This window comes from Pimephales promelas, chromosome 2 (assembly GCF_988280905.1).
Source record: "Pimephales promelas chromosome 2, fPimPro1.hap1.1, whole genome shotgun sequence".
In the NCBI taxonomy this organism is placed as follows: domain Eukaryota; kingdom Metazoa; phylum Chordata; class Actinopteri; order Cypriniformes; family Leuciscidae; genus Pimephales; species Pimephales promelas.
In genome coordinates this window covers 19,408,058-19,423,521 of record NC_142770.1, presented here as the reverse complement: position 1 = coordinate 19,423,521, position 15,464 = coordinate 19,408,058, and the positions used below count along the sequence as shown (strand labels likewise).

Genomic DNA, 15,464 nt, shown 5'->3' with positions numbered 1-15,464 from the left:
CAGCATCATTTGACCTTCACCGGAAATACCGCACCCCAGCAGTTTTACAACCATAGATATCATATAGAGACTAGATACCCTATTGGCCGCTGGATACCGAGAAATCCTGTCGCCATCTTGAACCGGTCGTATTCCTGTTTCGTTGCGTGGCAGCAGATGAGATGCCAGAGCACTGTGGAGCAATTTCCTGTTCTAATCGCCGGACCACCGAAAATAGGGCTTTTCACAAGTAAGTCTTGACATTACTGTACTACTATTATCAATAGGCAGTAGCAGTCGATAGGGCGTCTACCTATAATGATGTCTATGTTTACAACAGCGCTTTTACCCCGCACATGCGCAGTTTCACCAAAACAGTTCTACCCGCGCATTCGCAGTTTCAATATAGCAGTTTTACCCGCGCATATTGTTCAGTATTAAAATGATCTAATGGTTATTGTTACCAATTATTTTTGCTTATTAGTCTGCAGAGCCGAAGAGCCACAGTTTCACCCTAGCACCCCGCACATGCGCAGTTTCACCTCAAGAGTTTTACCCGTGCACACGCATACTATCTTGTGGCCACGAGCTACTATCTTGAGGCCACGAGTTACTATCTTGAGGCCACGAGTTAGTATCTTGAGGCAACGAGTTACTATCTTGAGGCCACGAGTTACTATCTTGAGGCCACGAGTTAGTATCTTGAGGCCACGAGTTACTATCTTGAGGCCACGAGTTAGTATCTTGAGGCCACGAGTTAGTATCTTGAGGCCACGAGTTACTATCTTGTGGCCACGAGTTAGTATCTTGTGGCCACGAGTTACTATCTTGAGGCCACGAGTTACTATCTTGAGGCCACAAGTTACTATCTTGAGGCCACGAGTTACTATCTTGAGGCCACAAGATAGTTATAATTAATTTTTTTTTACCAAAGTGGGACTAGAGGGGCTCCGTACTACGTCTTAAAAATGGGCGGGGAAAAATATGAGGGAAAAAAACAAATCATTTTATGAAACGGCATAAACAATATTTTATAAATTTACAGAGATATTTAAAGGGATAATTCGCCCAAAAAAGAAAAGTGTTCCAACCCCGTCAAACCTTCGTTCTTCTTCGTAACACAAAATAAGATATGTTTCATGAAATCTGAGAGCTTTCTGTCCATGTTTCTGTCCCCCTCTAATAAGTTCGTAAAGAGATCGTAAAACTAATCATTTGAAGCGAGCGGTTCGGCCCAAAATCGCGTATCATACTTCAGTATGCTAAAGGATTTTATTTCTAAAACATTGGTAGTATGAAAAATAAAATGATGAAAATAAAATAAAAATGTGTATTTTTATTCATTTTATTTAACTGTAATGTTTAAATAATTATATAGACACACACACACACATATATACATACATAGTTTTCTTAGAAACAGCTAGCCCTTTTAATTTATAGACTAAATTATACATTTAATTTAATAGATATTTATTAACCTATATTTAAGTTCATAATATAATTCTTGACTATTGTTGAGACTTTTCTCTTCCCTTTATAAACAGATTATTTTTTTAATTAATTTTAGATTTTAATAAAAAAATAAAAACAGTTTTCCGTGAAAAAAAAAAGAAAATGCAAATCAACAATTATTTTATAGATTAAATCATATTAATTGAATACATTTTATCAAAGTATAATATAAATGATCATAATATAATTCTTGATTATTGGTATTGACTTTCCTCTTTTATAAACATACTATATTTTACATTAATTATAGACGTTCTTAGAGAAAACGGAATTTAATTAAACAACCAAAAGTTATTTTATTTTAATTATCAATTGATATATTTAAATAACTTATCATCATATCACTTATTATGATCATTTCATAATTCTTGATTCTCTTGTCCTCTTCCCTGCTACATGTACAACTGTAAATGTCCTCCTGTAGGTCTGAGCGTTTAGCAGTAGGTGGAGCCACATTCGCTACCATTATATTCCAACAAGAATGTAGCAGTGAGAAAAAACATAATTTGAAGAGGCTTGTGAGAAAAACCTGCCTCTTATAAGAACATGATCGCAGGCACCTCGTGTGTGTGAGAGACTCCAGTGCTCCTCAACTTACAGTGGGATAAATCACAAACGGTAAGCATCTCTTCTATCTACACACACACACACACACACACACAGGACTGCTGGGAAGATGGGGACAATCCTATTGCCTAAGGTATATTGTTTTTGCATTGCATTATAACCTCTATGACTTGACTTTTACATCATTTTGAATGATAACTATAGTAACAGTTTGCAATATAACTACAATTAACTGCAAGTTTTTAGTGTTTCACATTAAACAACTGCACTTTGTTTTCTAAGGTGCACATAAAGAATGAAGTATATTGTTATATTACACAAATACTTAGTACTTTTGAATGGGAATGAACTTCCACAGGTCTTCACGGAAACAAAAGAAAGCATGATTACACGAATAGGAGGTTTTCTTGAAGAGAAAACAACAATTTCAACTGGAGGTTGCTAGAGGGCTTTGTCCGATAAATATGGTGTCTAAGTACTAGTTGGTACATGCCTTCAGTTGCACTACTTTTGAAATCGCTGTAATCGCCTTGTACTGTAGATTTACTGTTACTTGTGTTTTTTTTTTAACTGTTTCTTTCTGACACAGTCTGGGAGGTTCAGAACGAGCTTCAGAGATTCGCATCCTCGGGGAAAACCATTAAATTCAATATTACAAGAGTGAATTTGTCAAGAACTTTTCCCACAGTGTTGAAATGAGATCTGATGCCTCGGTCTCGGATATGCCGGATATGGTCGTTTGCACAAGGACAATGTGTTACTTTTAAAAAATGTGCCATGGCATAATTACTTTTATGAAGTGGGTGAACGGGCACACTGTTGTTCTGTGGAGGACTCTGCCAAGTTTCTGCAGGACCGAGCCAGCGTCAACAGCAGTTGTATTCAAACCAAACAATGTGACCTTTGCAACACGGATGAAATGTAATTGGGGTTTCGGTGGAAACGGTGCTGATGCGTTTGAAGGCGCATGATGGCGATTTATGAAAATGTGATCATGTTTTTTTCCCCTGTGTTGCAGGTCACAATGCTCGGGATCTGCTTGTGTTTGAGTGTTGCCGTCCACCTTGCGGTGTCTCAGGAAGCCGAAGCTCAGGAACCTGTCACATACATGGCAAGTAGTCCAAAACACATCGTGTTTGCTTAGTTTTCAAGGGCCTATCAGCGAAGGTGTGTAGGTAATTTGGCACACTGATAGAGGACAGTCTGAACTGCCAACATGGTGAATTTGGTGCCTCTAAGTCAATCCCTCTAGCGCCACCAACTGTTCAAATATGTTATTGCCAATAACTTTTGCACAATTCGGGTGAGAAACAAAAAAACGTTCCCTCTGATTCCTTGGCACAAAATTATTCGATTCGATTTTCCATCACGAAAAACTTTCCAATTTGAAATTTTTTAACGAAAACTCTACTTTTTTGAACCCATCATATGCTACAAAAAATGATCAGGGTTTTAACGGTAAAAGCCTGTTGATTGATAACAGTAAGTTTCCTTGCAATATACGGTAAATTAATGTAATAGTAAAATACTGTTAAATTTACAGTTTTTGGAAGTGAAAAAGAACATTCATTCAGTCATTGTGTAATTTACAGTGAAACCCCATAAATTGGCATTCCCATAATTCCCTGTGTGACACTTCACATTTGATGTATTTTTTTTTGTTGAAATAACTGTTTCTTCTTAGTTTTTTCGTATAAGTTATGTACATTAGGGTTTTTTGTGACGTCTAATGTTGTCAAATTAATGTTTATTGCATTACTTGAGTGTCATGTGTGTCATCATAATGGTGTTTAGCATTTCGAATTCGACAAAGAGCACGTCAAAATAAACGTGAGGCCATATCTCTGCAACGCTTTAGCTTATCGAGACGAGTCTTGGTACATGTATTCACAAGCATGACCAGAGGCTACATGCAGCGTTTTGGCACAGCACTAGGTCAGGAGATATGAAAAATGCCTATTTGTCTATTTAACTTTTGAACGGTTTGCTCAAAAACGTATCTCTTTGGATTCAGTGCAGCATACCGAGTTCAGTGATACCCAATTGATCCCATATTGACCATTTTGGGTGGCGGCCATTTTGAATTTTATTGCAAAATGCTTTATTTTATGAACACATTCCCTTATCATTTTGAAACTCAGTGTGGGTCATTGGCACCATGCCCTGAAGGTACATTTTGGAACATCGCCACCTTCTGGTCAAAATTTATAATGAAAAAAAAAGAAACGTTAAAGAGCCCCTATCATGGATTTTTGAAAATGACTGTTCATCTAGTGTGGACTATAGCTCTAAGGGAATGAAAATATCCTGCAAAGATTTATATCTGAAAGTGCACCGTATATAAAGTTATTGTCTTTCAAAAGTGAGAGTCGACTCTGAGTCTATGAAATGAATTGTTTTTGAAACGAGTCATTAGCTGTTTCGTAGTGACGTAGATATGAAACATTAGCTCATTGGCCACTCCGACAACTGCGCGCGCAGACGGGAGTGTAAACTTGAAGTCTAGAACACATATTCAAATACTTCAGCTGAATCACGGCATGTTGAGAAGACGCTGTGTTCTACAATGCAAAGACAGTTCAGCCACTTGTTTTCATTGCCCAGGGACGAGCATGTGAAGAGTCAGTGGTCAGAGTTCATATTTGCAACGATACCACAACAATATAGCCCAAACCTTGTGTTCATCATTTTAATGACGAATCATTCAAAAATATAAATGAATTCAAATGTGGATTCGCAAGCCGGTTGTTCCTGAAGGAGGGCTCAGTATCCAGTGTATATGGATCAGGTTCGTCCTCCTCCGAATCACAATCTGTTAATAAAATTAATAATGTTATGTTTTCTGTAGCATGCACAATATAGTTATATTGTGTTGTGTGTGCACTCCGCGCAGCTTCTAAGCGGGGTAAAGTTAGTTTTGTTTTTGATGATTCCCCAGACATTCACTGAAAAATGCCAATTACCTCCTAAACGACTTAGCCAAATATGACTTCGCTCTATATAATAAGCACTGCCCCTCAAAAGCCGGCGCAATGTGTGTTTCGCCGGGAAAGCTCGCTCTTGACGGAGACGCGAGTAAGGGACCGTGTGGAAAGTGCCCTTTTTCTGACACGTTTGTTCAAACACTATATACAATTTTCAACACTTGACAAGGCAAGCTATAATCCATTAATGGTAATGGGTGTTCCTACGATTTACCAATAACAACTGACTGGGTCATTTGACCAATCGCCGCAGATTCGCGTCACTCAAAGGAGGTGTTTGGGAAAATTAATAGCTTTTGATTAATTTTAGCTTATTTTAATGAAACTGGACATAATAGATTCTTTAAGTCATACCAAGAACAATGATAACAACAATTATTCCATATTCGGTTGAACTTGTTCAACATCCCAGATAGCAAACTGACATTGAATCAACGTGGAAACGACATCTCTCATGACATTGAAACAACGTTGATTTTGCTCATCGAATTAACGTTGAACCAACGTCAGACGTGGCATTCTTCAAAGCTAAATGAAAATCGAAAATTGGTTTGCTTTCATAACGTTGAAACAACGCGTTGATTTCAAGTTGATTTTCCGTTAGTTTTGAAAGAATGACGCGTCTGACGTTGGTTCAACGTTAATTCGATGAGCAAAACAATGTCAGATCAATGTTGTTTCGATGTCATGTTTCTACGTTGATTCAATGTCAGTTTGCTATCTGGGATGTAATCAAGTCAGTTGGAATGAATTGGCCAAATCCGAAAATGGCCAAATCAAAATTTTATTTATTTTCAAAAATTTAGATCAGTGCTGGGTTGTGGCAAGAAGTGCATCTGTCATAAAACATGTCCCAAATCTGCTGTGCGGAGAGATGGATGGATGGATGTAGATAGATAGATAGATAGATAGATAGATAGATAGATAGATAGATAGATAGATAGATAGATAGATAGATAGATAGATAGATAGATAGATAGATAGATAGATGGGTAAAACTTTACAATAAGGTTCGTTAGTTAACATTAGTTAACTACATTAGTTAATATGAACTAATAATGAATTAATTACTCACCCCCATGCTGTACCAACCCCGTAAGACCTTCGTTCGTCTTCGGAACACAAATGAAGATATTTTTTATTAAATTTGAGAGCTGTATAACTACCACGACGCATGCGCGAGAATTGTGATCTGAAGTAGTGTAAGCAGATCGCAGTTCTCGCGCATGCGTCGTGGAAATCTAAGGAAATCTCGTTTCTGGCCTACAAGGAAGAAAAGAAATAGTCGAATAAACTCGTTATTTTTGTTTGTTTTTTCGCACAAAAAGTATTCGCGTCGCTTGATAAACATAGTTGAGCCACGGTAGTCACTTGGGATATTTAAACATTTTCTTCATTGACTTTCTGGGCCGTCAAGAGGCAGTCCCTTAGGAGCCAATGTGGTAGTTATACAGCTCTCAAATTTAATCAAAAATATCTTCATTTGTGTTCCGAAGACGAACGAAGGTCTTACGGGGTTGGTACAGCATGGGGGTGAGTAATTAATGACTTAATTTTCATTTTTGGGTGAACTAACCCTTTAACTAGTGAACCTTATTGTAAAGTGTTACCGATAGATGTGTGGAAATAAATAGTCTCAGGTGAATTTTTAATCAGCTGTCAGTCTTTGGAATCAGTAGTAATTTGCTACATTTGCATTTGCCTCTTACACATTATTTTTTTCTTTTGCAGTGCACTGAAGGTTATGAATTTGACTTTGAAAAACAAATCTGTAAAGGTAACACAACTCTTTCCCCCTCAATCAGTTGTCTTACTAGTACAAGCATTGTACAATGCATATCTAATCACGTTAATCATGTGTCTTTCTACACATAGATATAGATGAATGCAAGACAGTGCAGGACGCCTGCAAAGGGGGCATGAAATGCGTCAACCATTTTGGTGGATATCTCTGCTTACCCCACAACGCTCAGATAATTGTCAGTAACGGCGAGGATGAGCCCACTACTGCCCCACCAGTGGAAAGAGGAGATGTTCAGCCCGGGATAGCCCCCAATTACAGGGGCGATTACACCAGAGTCATTCAAAGCGCAACACATACAATCCAGTGTGGTGTCGGTTTCATGCCAGACTCTCAGAACTACTGCAGAGGTGAGTAATAGCTGTGCGACTCTCTCCAGAATCTTCTACTTGGTTTATTTGCAGTATTTGTTGTGGCTTTGGAGTTTAAAGATCTCTGTGAATGGTGTGTGTAAAATAGTTTGGTGTTAAATTTCATAATGTTGTCCTGGTGTTTGTGCACCCAATTTTTTTTAGGTCGGGACATTGTACTATAGTGGGCAAAACACGTATACACTTGCTCTTCATTGGTTTAATCTAGAACCTTTAACTTCCATGGAACTCCCCATTCCACAAAAGGTTCTTTATGTGGAAAAAGGTTCTTTGATTATTAGAATGTTCTCCATGTGAAGACAAAAATGGTTCTTCTCTGGCATTGCTGTGAAAACCTCTTTTGGAACCTTTATTTTTAAGTGTGTGCATTTGGAAAAAAAGGTAGGATTCCTTAAATTATATAAAATTCCCCCAAAAATATTTCTAAAATGTATTACTTTGGCACCCTTTGTCCAATTCTCACAAAATTTGGTACATTGCTTCTTGTGGACACCCTGCACATGTACACCAAATTTCACAATAAACGAATTCAAATTTTACTTGCAATTTCAAATGCCTGCTTAAATTTGATTGGCTGTTGATTTGTTCGAAACCATGTACTTCCATTACTATATAGAAGTTGTGAATGGAAGGGAAGTGCCACAGCTGACAGCAAACGTCACATGAAAGTGGCAACATGGTGCAGATGGAAAAATTGAGGCTGGTTATGAAAATTGCATCACACAACGTCTGCAAGAAGGAGTTAAAAGTGTATGGATTAGATATACTTTGTGTTTTACTAATGCTAAATATACTTTTGTCTATTAGATGATACACTCCAAATTCTGTGGCATAGGATGTGTTTGAAAAAATAGGTTTTAATTTCTAAAATTGAGACAAAAAGTATTCTGTCCCACACAATTCCAAAGTTATTAGCGAAATATAAAGTAGCTTATTAGTTTATTACTAATACGTTTGCAGCACTTAAAATATTATGGATATAAATGTTGTAAAATATTAAGTTAGTATACATGGCTAATTTAATGACAGAATATGATCTTCATGGGCAGAATATGTAGTTACAACACCTATCAGCAGGGCTAACCAGACCATGCTAACGAGCCAAACACTGACCCCTTGGGAAGTCATTGTATCACTCTTTGGGATGTTGTTGTATCTGTTCAAAGGGTGCAGTGCCAGAAATCTGCTTCCTCTGGGTCTGTCTTCTTCTATCTGGTGGATAAAACAATTTTTGTGTGTGTGCTAATGATGTTTTGCTTTCACAACTTGATAGATGGCTCAGTCGTGTTACAGCATGCAGAATCCCTGTGCTAGAAGCAAACAATTTAGGTTGCATAAACCATTCAAGATGAGACTGAAAGACATGAATTGTAAAGACATGCCAACTAACATTTCATCCCAAAAGAGTATTACATTTGTTTCCCAATCTTAAATCATTTTATTAGATATATGAACAGTCATTTGCACGGATTCCATTTGCTGTTTCTTGATAGCTAATCCCACTCCTACTGAGGAGAAATCAGCATCTGAGTTGGCTTATACTGGTTAGCATTGGTTTTGCTGGTTGATCATACTGTTTAGAGCAAAACATTGCTGGTGAAGCTTGTACCAGTTTCAAGAAAAGTTTATATTTAATTGTCATGTGGTGACATCAGAAATTTTTTCTTATACCTTGAATTCATTTGAGGGTACACATCGTCATCATTATTTTCACACAAGAACATTTTTATTTATTTTATATTTATATTTTTGGGGACCAAAATCGCATGACATTGTATAACCTGAATAATGTGAGAAATATATATAATGACACTAACCTTACAAACTAATCTTTGAAGTTGAGAAGTTTTTTTTTATCAGAAGTGATAACTAAGCTGGTACCTTTAAACACAACTTTGTCTCCAAGGCTAGTGCGCCAACCATTGTATTAGAACTGGTTCTTTCTGTAATCAAACAGCTGACGGGTTATGTGGTGTTGTTTGAGGAAGTATGGGTCAGGACATGCATCTCTCAGCCCATTAAAATGAGTCAACAATTAGCTCGGGCCTCTTCCCGCAAAGAGAGTCGGCCTTGCTTCGATGTTTACATATTTTCGGCCAGTCTCTTTCAGAAGTGCCTTGGCAGTGATTCCTGGAATCTGACACCAGTTTGTTGGAATTAAATCTCATCATGTGGGTGATCACAGACTCCAGGTGTGCCTCTCTCAGAAAGGTGGGCGAGAAAACTGCAAGCTTGTCTGAACTCTCTCCTGCGAGGTCTTGCACCTCATTTTTTCCAGCGTGCATCGGCCAGTTTGGCTATCAGCAGTGCTGAACCCCCTGAAAGGGCCCAAACGCTGGTCAGCAAAAGCTCTGGAAACAGTCGATGAGAGGCCCCCCGGGAGGCTTCGGATCTGTGCGTTGACATTATTCTCACATTAATGCTTCAAATAGATCACTGGGAGGAATCTGCCTGAATGTCCTTTCGTTTGGATAAGGAGGATTTGCACTCACATGTGTTGCACATCCAATAGCCTGTATATGAATCACAGAAAACTGGGCTATTCTTGGGCCTTTGTATATAGTTCCTTGACCAAACCTGGCAGATAAGCGCAGACCACCCATAATGGCCCCCACACTGTGAAAGGACAGTTTCTGCGCTCCAGAACTAAGCTGGAAATCTCGCCAGACATACCAAAGAATGATTAGCAGTGCAGAAAAGATGTGTGTTTTGGATTTTGCTACCTGTTGTTTTAAATAAGTGGTGTTATTAGTGTTATATTTGAGGAACTGAATTAAATGGGCAGTGAATTGCATTAACAGGCCAGTAGTTGTTTTGTTTATTACTCATGCACTTGCATTTTTGATTTTATCATTTGTCTCACCACAATGTTCAATTGCGTTCCAACTTTTTTTCTTTTTACAGATGTGAATGAATGTCTCACTTCAAACCCCTGCCAACATCAGTGCTACAATCTGATTGGTTCTTACCTCTGCCAATGTGAAGTCGGATATGAACTGGCTTCAGACTCCGTCTCCTGCCAAGGTTATTTATTTTTGCGCTTATTTTTTGTTTTAATTGCATGCTAGTTTGTTCAAATATTCCTGGATATTTTTTAACCTAGTAACAAAGACAATAATTTTCTTCCCTAAGTGTATGCAAACAAATGAGTATTCACAGTAATATGCTTACAAACGTCCATTATATAGTGTATCATTTCTAATGATTTTAATGACTATTGGACAATTGAGTATTATGTGATTGATTATACATTTATAATTAAAAAAGAAATATAGGTATTACGCTATCAAAAATGGAGAACACAAAATTCATTGTAGGTTTTTTATGACTATTAACTTAGAAGGATACAGCTTAAGAGCATGTTATCCTTATGATATTGCATATGCAAATTTGTGGGTATATAATGTCATGTGTGAAATAGCCAATTTAAATGAGATTAAGTTATGACAGGGTATTTAAAATTGTCTTATATATTGTTGATATAACAACCTTCCTGGCACTGAAATATAATATATAAACACATTGATGGAAAAATATGAAACCATGTGCACTGCAGTTTCGTCTTAAATGCTTAAGCTCCGTAAAGTTGTGTGGATTATGATTGGCTGTCAATGATTTTATTCCTCATCAGCTGAAGAAAAACAATTCTTCTTAAAGTGATTTCACTTTATAGTTATAGTTATCATCCCTGGTGAGAACGGGCCTTAAAGGGTTAGTTCACCCAAAAATGAAAATTCTGTCAGTATTTACTCACCCACATGTTGTCCTCTATGTGTTTATTTGTTCTGCTATACACAAAGGAAGATATTTGGAAGAATGTTTTTATCAAACAGATCTCATTCCCCATTGACTACCATAGTAGGAAAAAATAAATACTATGGTAGTCGATGGGGATTGAGATCTGTTTGATTAAAACATTCTTCCAAATATCTTCCTTTGTGTTCAGCAGAACAAATAAACACATAGAGGTTTGAAACAACATAAGGGAGAGTAAATACTGACAGAATTTTCATTTTTGGGTGAACTAACCCTTTAAAGTTAAAAATGATAAAACTATCCATATATTATTTCAAATCAAGACAAAAAAAGTATGTAGACACTTTCTGGTTGTCATATGATAGTGTAGTGTTGTAAAAACAAAATGTAATTTTTATCGAGATGTGGTCCAGAGGCATTCAGCTGAAGACATCCAGGAATGTTACGCTGTAATGAGCAATATATTTGTGTTTCCCAGACATTGATGAGTGCGAATTCTCAAACTACATGTGCCAGTTCCAATGTGTGAATCAACCTGGGGGATACAGTTGTGTGTGTCCTGATGGATACCAGCTCCAAGGGACGCGGATGTGCCAAGGTAAATTCCAGTTTGTTTAGTTCAGGGCTCCTGAAGTGGTTTCTGAAGTTGTTCATTGACCTTTTCCACCCTGTTAATAGATATAAATGAGTGTGAAACGTCACACAACTGCAGAGAAGATGAAATGTGTTGGAATTACTACGGAGGATTCCGTTGCTATCCCAGAAACCCCTGCCGTGAGCCATACGTGAAAACAGGCGAAGGGTGTGTCAAAAGTCCTAATAAAATCATGCTGTTGCAATAATGTTTTTTTTAACCATTTAACTCTCTACCAACAGTCGCTGTCGGTGCCAGTCACCAAATGTTTGCCGGGGACTGCCGCCTGTCATTGTCTACAAGTACATGAGCATCTTTTCCGATCGCTCAGTGCCTGCGGATATCTTCCAGATTCAAGCTACCAGTGTCTACCCCAATATGGTAAACACTTTCACGATCAAATCCGGCAATGAGGGAGGAGAGTTCTACCTGAGGGTAAGACTTGACAATTTTTTCAGTGGAAGATTTTTAAACAGTTACCCCAATCCTAAATCAGTGATTACAGCCTTTCATATTTTCAAAAAAAGATAGCTTTCTATTTAAATTCATGGAATTTTTCAGCCAAAACAGCTCTTAAGTCAACCCTGTTACATTTGACTTCTTTTTGAGGTTGAACATACATGGTTGAAGATCATGCAAAAGTGCAGTGCGTTTTTTTCTGTAAAAGACTCTCTCTATTATTTTGCATAACAGAGTTGAACAATTGAGCTTGACAATATAACTCTAAACATAATAAAAAAAAACTTGAAGAGACTGTTAAGAGATACTTACCAGTTTGACCCAAAACTCTTTTCTGAAACTTTGGTTTAGCACCAAACTTGTAAAAAAAAAAAAATTAATAATTTTTTTTTGGTTTGAATGTTACAGGGTTGAAGACCAGTCCAAAAAGGTCTATTAATGGCCTTTTTCCTGTAAAAAAAACAACTAATCATTATTATTTTACATAACAGAGTTGAAATATTGAGCTTGATATATTACTGTAAACAAAACGAAAGCATATAAAGACTGTAAGAGATACTTCCCTGTTTGAACCCATGACATTGATTTTCCAAAACAGGTTCAGCGCCAACCCAGCTAAATTTAAAATACTTTCAGGTTGATTGTTACAGGGTTGAAGATCAGTGCAAAAAGGTCTAATAATGGCTAACAATGCACAGCACAGTCAATATTCTTGCTCTTTTTGCTGAGAATTTGTTTCTGTAAAAAAAAAAAAAAAGATCACAGTTATTTTTCCATTACAGTGTTGAACAAATGGGGTTGACAACATAACTATAAACAATATTTTTTTAAAAAACAAAACATTGATGAAGACTGTTAGAGATACTTACCTCACTTTGATCCCATGATATTTCACTTCCAAACCCAGTTACATTTCAAATGTTTTGGGGGATTGAAGATCAGTGCAGAAAGGTCCAATAACGACCTATTCTAGCACTGCAAAACTTCGGATTATTTTGTCAGTATTCTTTTGCTTTTTGCCAAGAATTGTTTTCTGTAAAAAACGATCACTGTTATTTTCCCATAACAGAGTCAAACAATATTTGGGGTTGATGACATTACATTAAAAAAAATTGATGGAGACTGTAAGAGATACTTACCTCACTTTTAAATGTTGTGTGGTTGAATGTTACAGGGTTGAAGATCAGTGCAAAATCTAGCACTCCACCACTCCGCATTTTTTGTCAAGAACAATATAAATCCCCCACAGTTACATTCAAAATAAAATGGGTCACTTTGCTTGTGGTGTAATCTCTCTAGTGATTGTATTTCTCTTTGTCTTTCAGCGCTCTAGTAACGTAAGTGCCATGTTGGTAATGACCAAACCGTTGACTGGACCTCGAGAACATGTTGTGGATCTGGAGATGGTCACCCAGAGTAATGCCTTGAGCTACCGTTCCAGCTCACTGCTGAGACTCACTATTATAGTGGGTCCATACCCTTTCTAAATCATCTAGTTCGACTGAATCAGCACCTTGGGTTTATGTTTGTACTGCAGCTTACTATGTTTAAAATGTTCAACACAGCATGGTCTCCTGGCCTTGATCAGTGGTTCTTATCTGGTTGGTTGCAACCCAAAAATGGATCATGATGGAAACCAATTAATAGATTCATTAATATTGGAATGTTTATCTTTATATGATCAATCTTTTGCATAATACATTTCATGGTTCTGCATTGAGTCACCAATTAAAACATGGACTCCCGAAGCAAAACCAGCTGAGAACCACTGGCCGAGATTGCATATTTACTGGGTTTCAAACAGGAATTGGTTTACTAATCATAAAAAGTAGGCTGTCTGGTTTATTGAAGTTTTCAAGTAATTTGTACTTTGAAAAATCAAAGACAAGGTCTGTGAGGGTGACATGTAAGACCAAGAAATATCTGAAAAACAACACAGCTGGATAGCAGAAAAAAAACACGGTCGCTCAAGTTTCATTCTGAAAAGCACTATTCTTTGTCTTGATAGTAAGAGGATTTTCTCGAGATTCTTCTGCATGGATCCATGTCAGTCTTTTAAAGGAATAGTTCACCCAAAAGTGAAAAGTGTGTCATTTATTTAGGCCTAGTCACTTTTTGACTTTCTTTCTTCTATATAGCATACAAGGTGAAATTTATCTGAATGCCCCATGTGCTTGTTTCCATACAATAAACGTCAATGGGGACAGAAGCTGGAGATCCAAAAAAATAACAAAATACTCAGCACTCAAAAAGCTCAGCTATATTGCAAGTCTTCTGAAAAGACCGAAATGTAGGTTATACACTGAAATTATTCCCTCCACCTCTGCTCTCAAATCTTTCACACGTCTCCATATTCAAATCGGTTTCACAATCCATTACGACAAATGCAGCGTCGTCCACCAACCATAACCTCTTTTTTCTTTTAACTTCAGTTCTGCATTTTTCGAACGCAGTGTCATGTGTAAAAGACACAAGATGTGAGCTCAATGACAAAAGACATCAATGTAGGTTGCATGTTTACATAGAAGAACACTGGAAAAGTAACAGAGGAATACACAAACACATTCCCTGTGAATGGACCCCTTGCTGACACAAAACTGTCATATGGCTAAAACACAGGCGCCAATTTATGTTTCTACCGGTGGGTGTCCACGCTCTGTAACCCCAAGTGCAAATACATTAACAACCATATATAAACACATCTCAATTCACCTCTGTTTCCATGAGCAAGTGATAACTGGGCTAAGCAAGGTGACACACACATACGTAACAAATTACCCTTAAAAATTTAACATGCTCATACGCAACAAATTACCCTTAAAAATTGAACATGCTCATTGTTTAATACTCAATTATACTTGGTGTTAGTTTTTCAAGAATAGGCCGCTTGATGAATTCGTTACACAAAAGTTATTTGTGTCTCATAAAGAGAAACACACAGACTGAAAATACTTTAAACCAACCAAACAAAACCATAAATTCTTTCCATGAGTGTTGTCACAGGCCGCTCTCTTGCTGATATACCTGATAATCTTGGAGTTAATTACTTAAAATGCTATTTATTATCATGGAAAAAAAACAGAAAGCACAAACTTTTGTGCCAGGGTGTTATGCTGTTATGTTAACTGTTGAATGGTGTGTATTATGACCTGTCAGTGAAAAAAGTCAGACGTGAGATCCACCAATCTCAATCGATTTGGTGGACGAGGTATATTTTCCCGTGTGTGCTCGAACCCCCAAGCTAAAGACTTATATAGTGCTCAAGTCATATGTTCTTCTGTTATTGTGTATCTGTTATTTGGGTGTCATTCAGTCCCCATTCGCTGTTAAGGCCAATTTATACTTCTGCGTAGGGTGCGCGCAGTAGGTACGGCGTAGCATACGCAGAGACGCGTCCC

The 15,464-nt window shown here is 37.4% G+C and overlaps 1 protein-coding gene across 3 annotated transcripts; it reads left to right on the top strand.

The window, feature by feature from the left end:
• Positions 1–1,949: 1,949 nt before the first annotated feature.
• On the top strand, positions 1,950–15,151 carry LOC120491872 (EGF-containing fibulin-like extracellular matrix protein 1). 3 transcript variants are annotated; one of them, XM_039689868.2, is made up of 9 exons: positions 1,950–2,112; positions 3,080–3,172; positions 6,777–6,822; positions 6,921–7,196; positions 10,122–10,241; positions 11,452–11,571; positions 11,652–11,775; positions 11,850–12,042; positions 13,392–15,151. In XM_039689868.2, exons 2-9 carry the CDS (start codon positions 3,086–3,088, stop codon positions 13,551–13,553), a joined length of 1,128 nt encoding a protein of 375 aa, XP_039545802.1. In that variant the 5' UTR covers positions 1,950–2,112; positions 3,080–3,085; the 3' UTR covers positions 13,554–15,151. The 3 variants fall into 3 exon arrangements, with proteins under 3 accessions (XP_039545802.1, XP_039545801.1, XP_039545803.1); XM_039689867.2 differs by lacking the exon at positions 1,950–2,112 and adding an exon at positions 2,123–2,194; XM_039689869.2 differs by lacking the exon at positions 1,950–2,112 and adding an exon at positions 2,568–2,982.
• Positions 15,152–15,464: the final 313 nt, after the last annotated feature.

Coding starts and splice junctions, on each gene's coding strand:
- LOC120491872 (XM_039689867.2), top strand. CDS start 2,171: ATGGGGACAATCCTATTGCCTAAG. Junction 2,195..3,079: donor GGACAATCCTATTGCCTAAG/GTATATTGTTTT, acceptor CCTGTGTTGCAG/GTCACAATGCTCGGGATCTG. Junction 7,197..10,121: donor CTCTCAGAACTACTGCAGAG/GTGAGTAATAGC, acceptor TTCTTTTTACAG/ATGTGAATGAATGTCTCACT.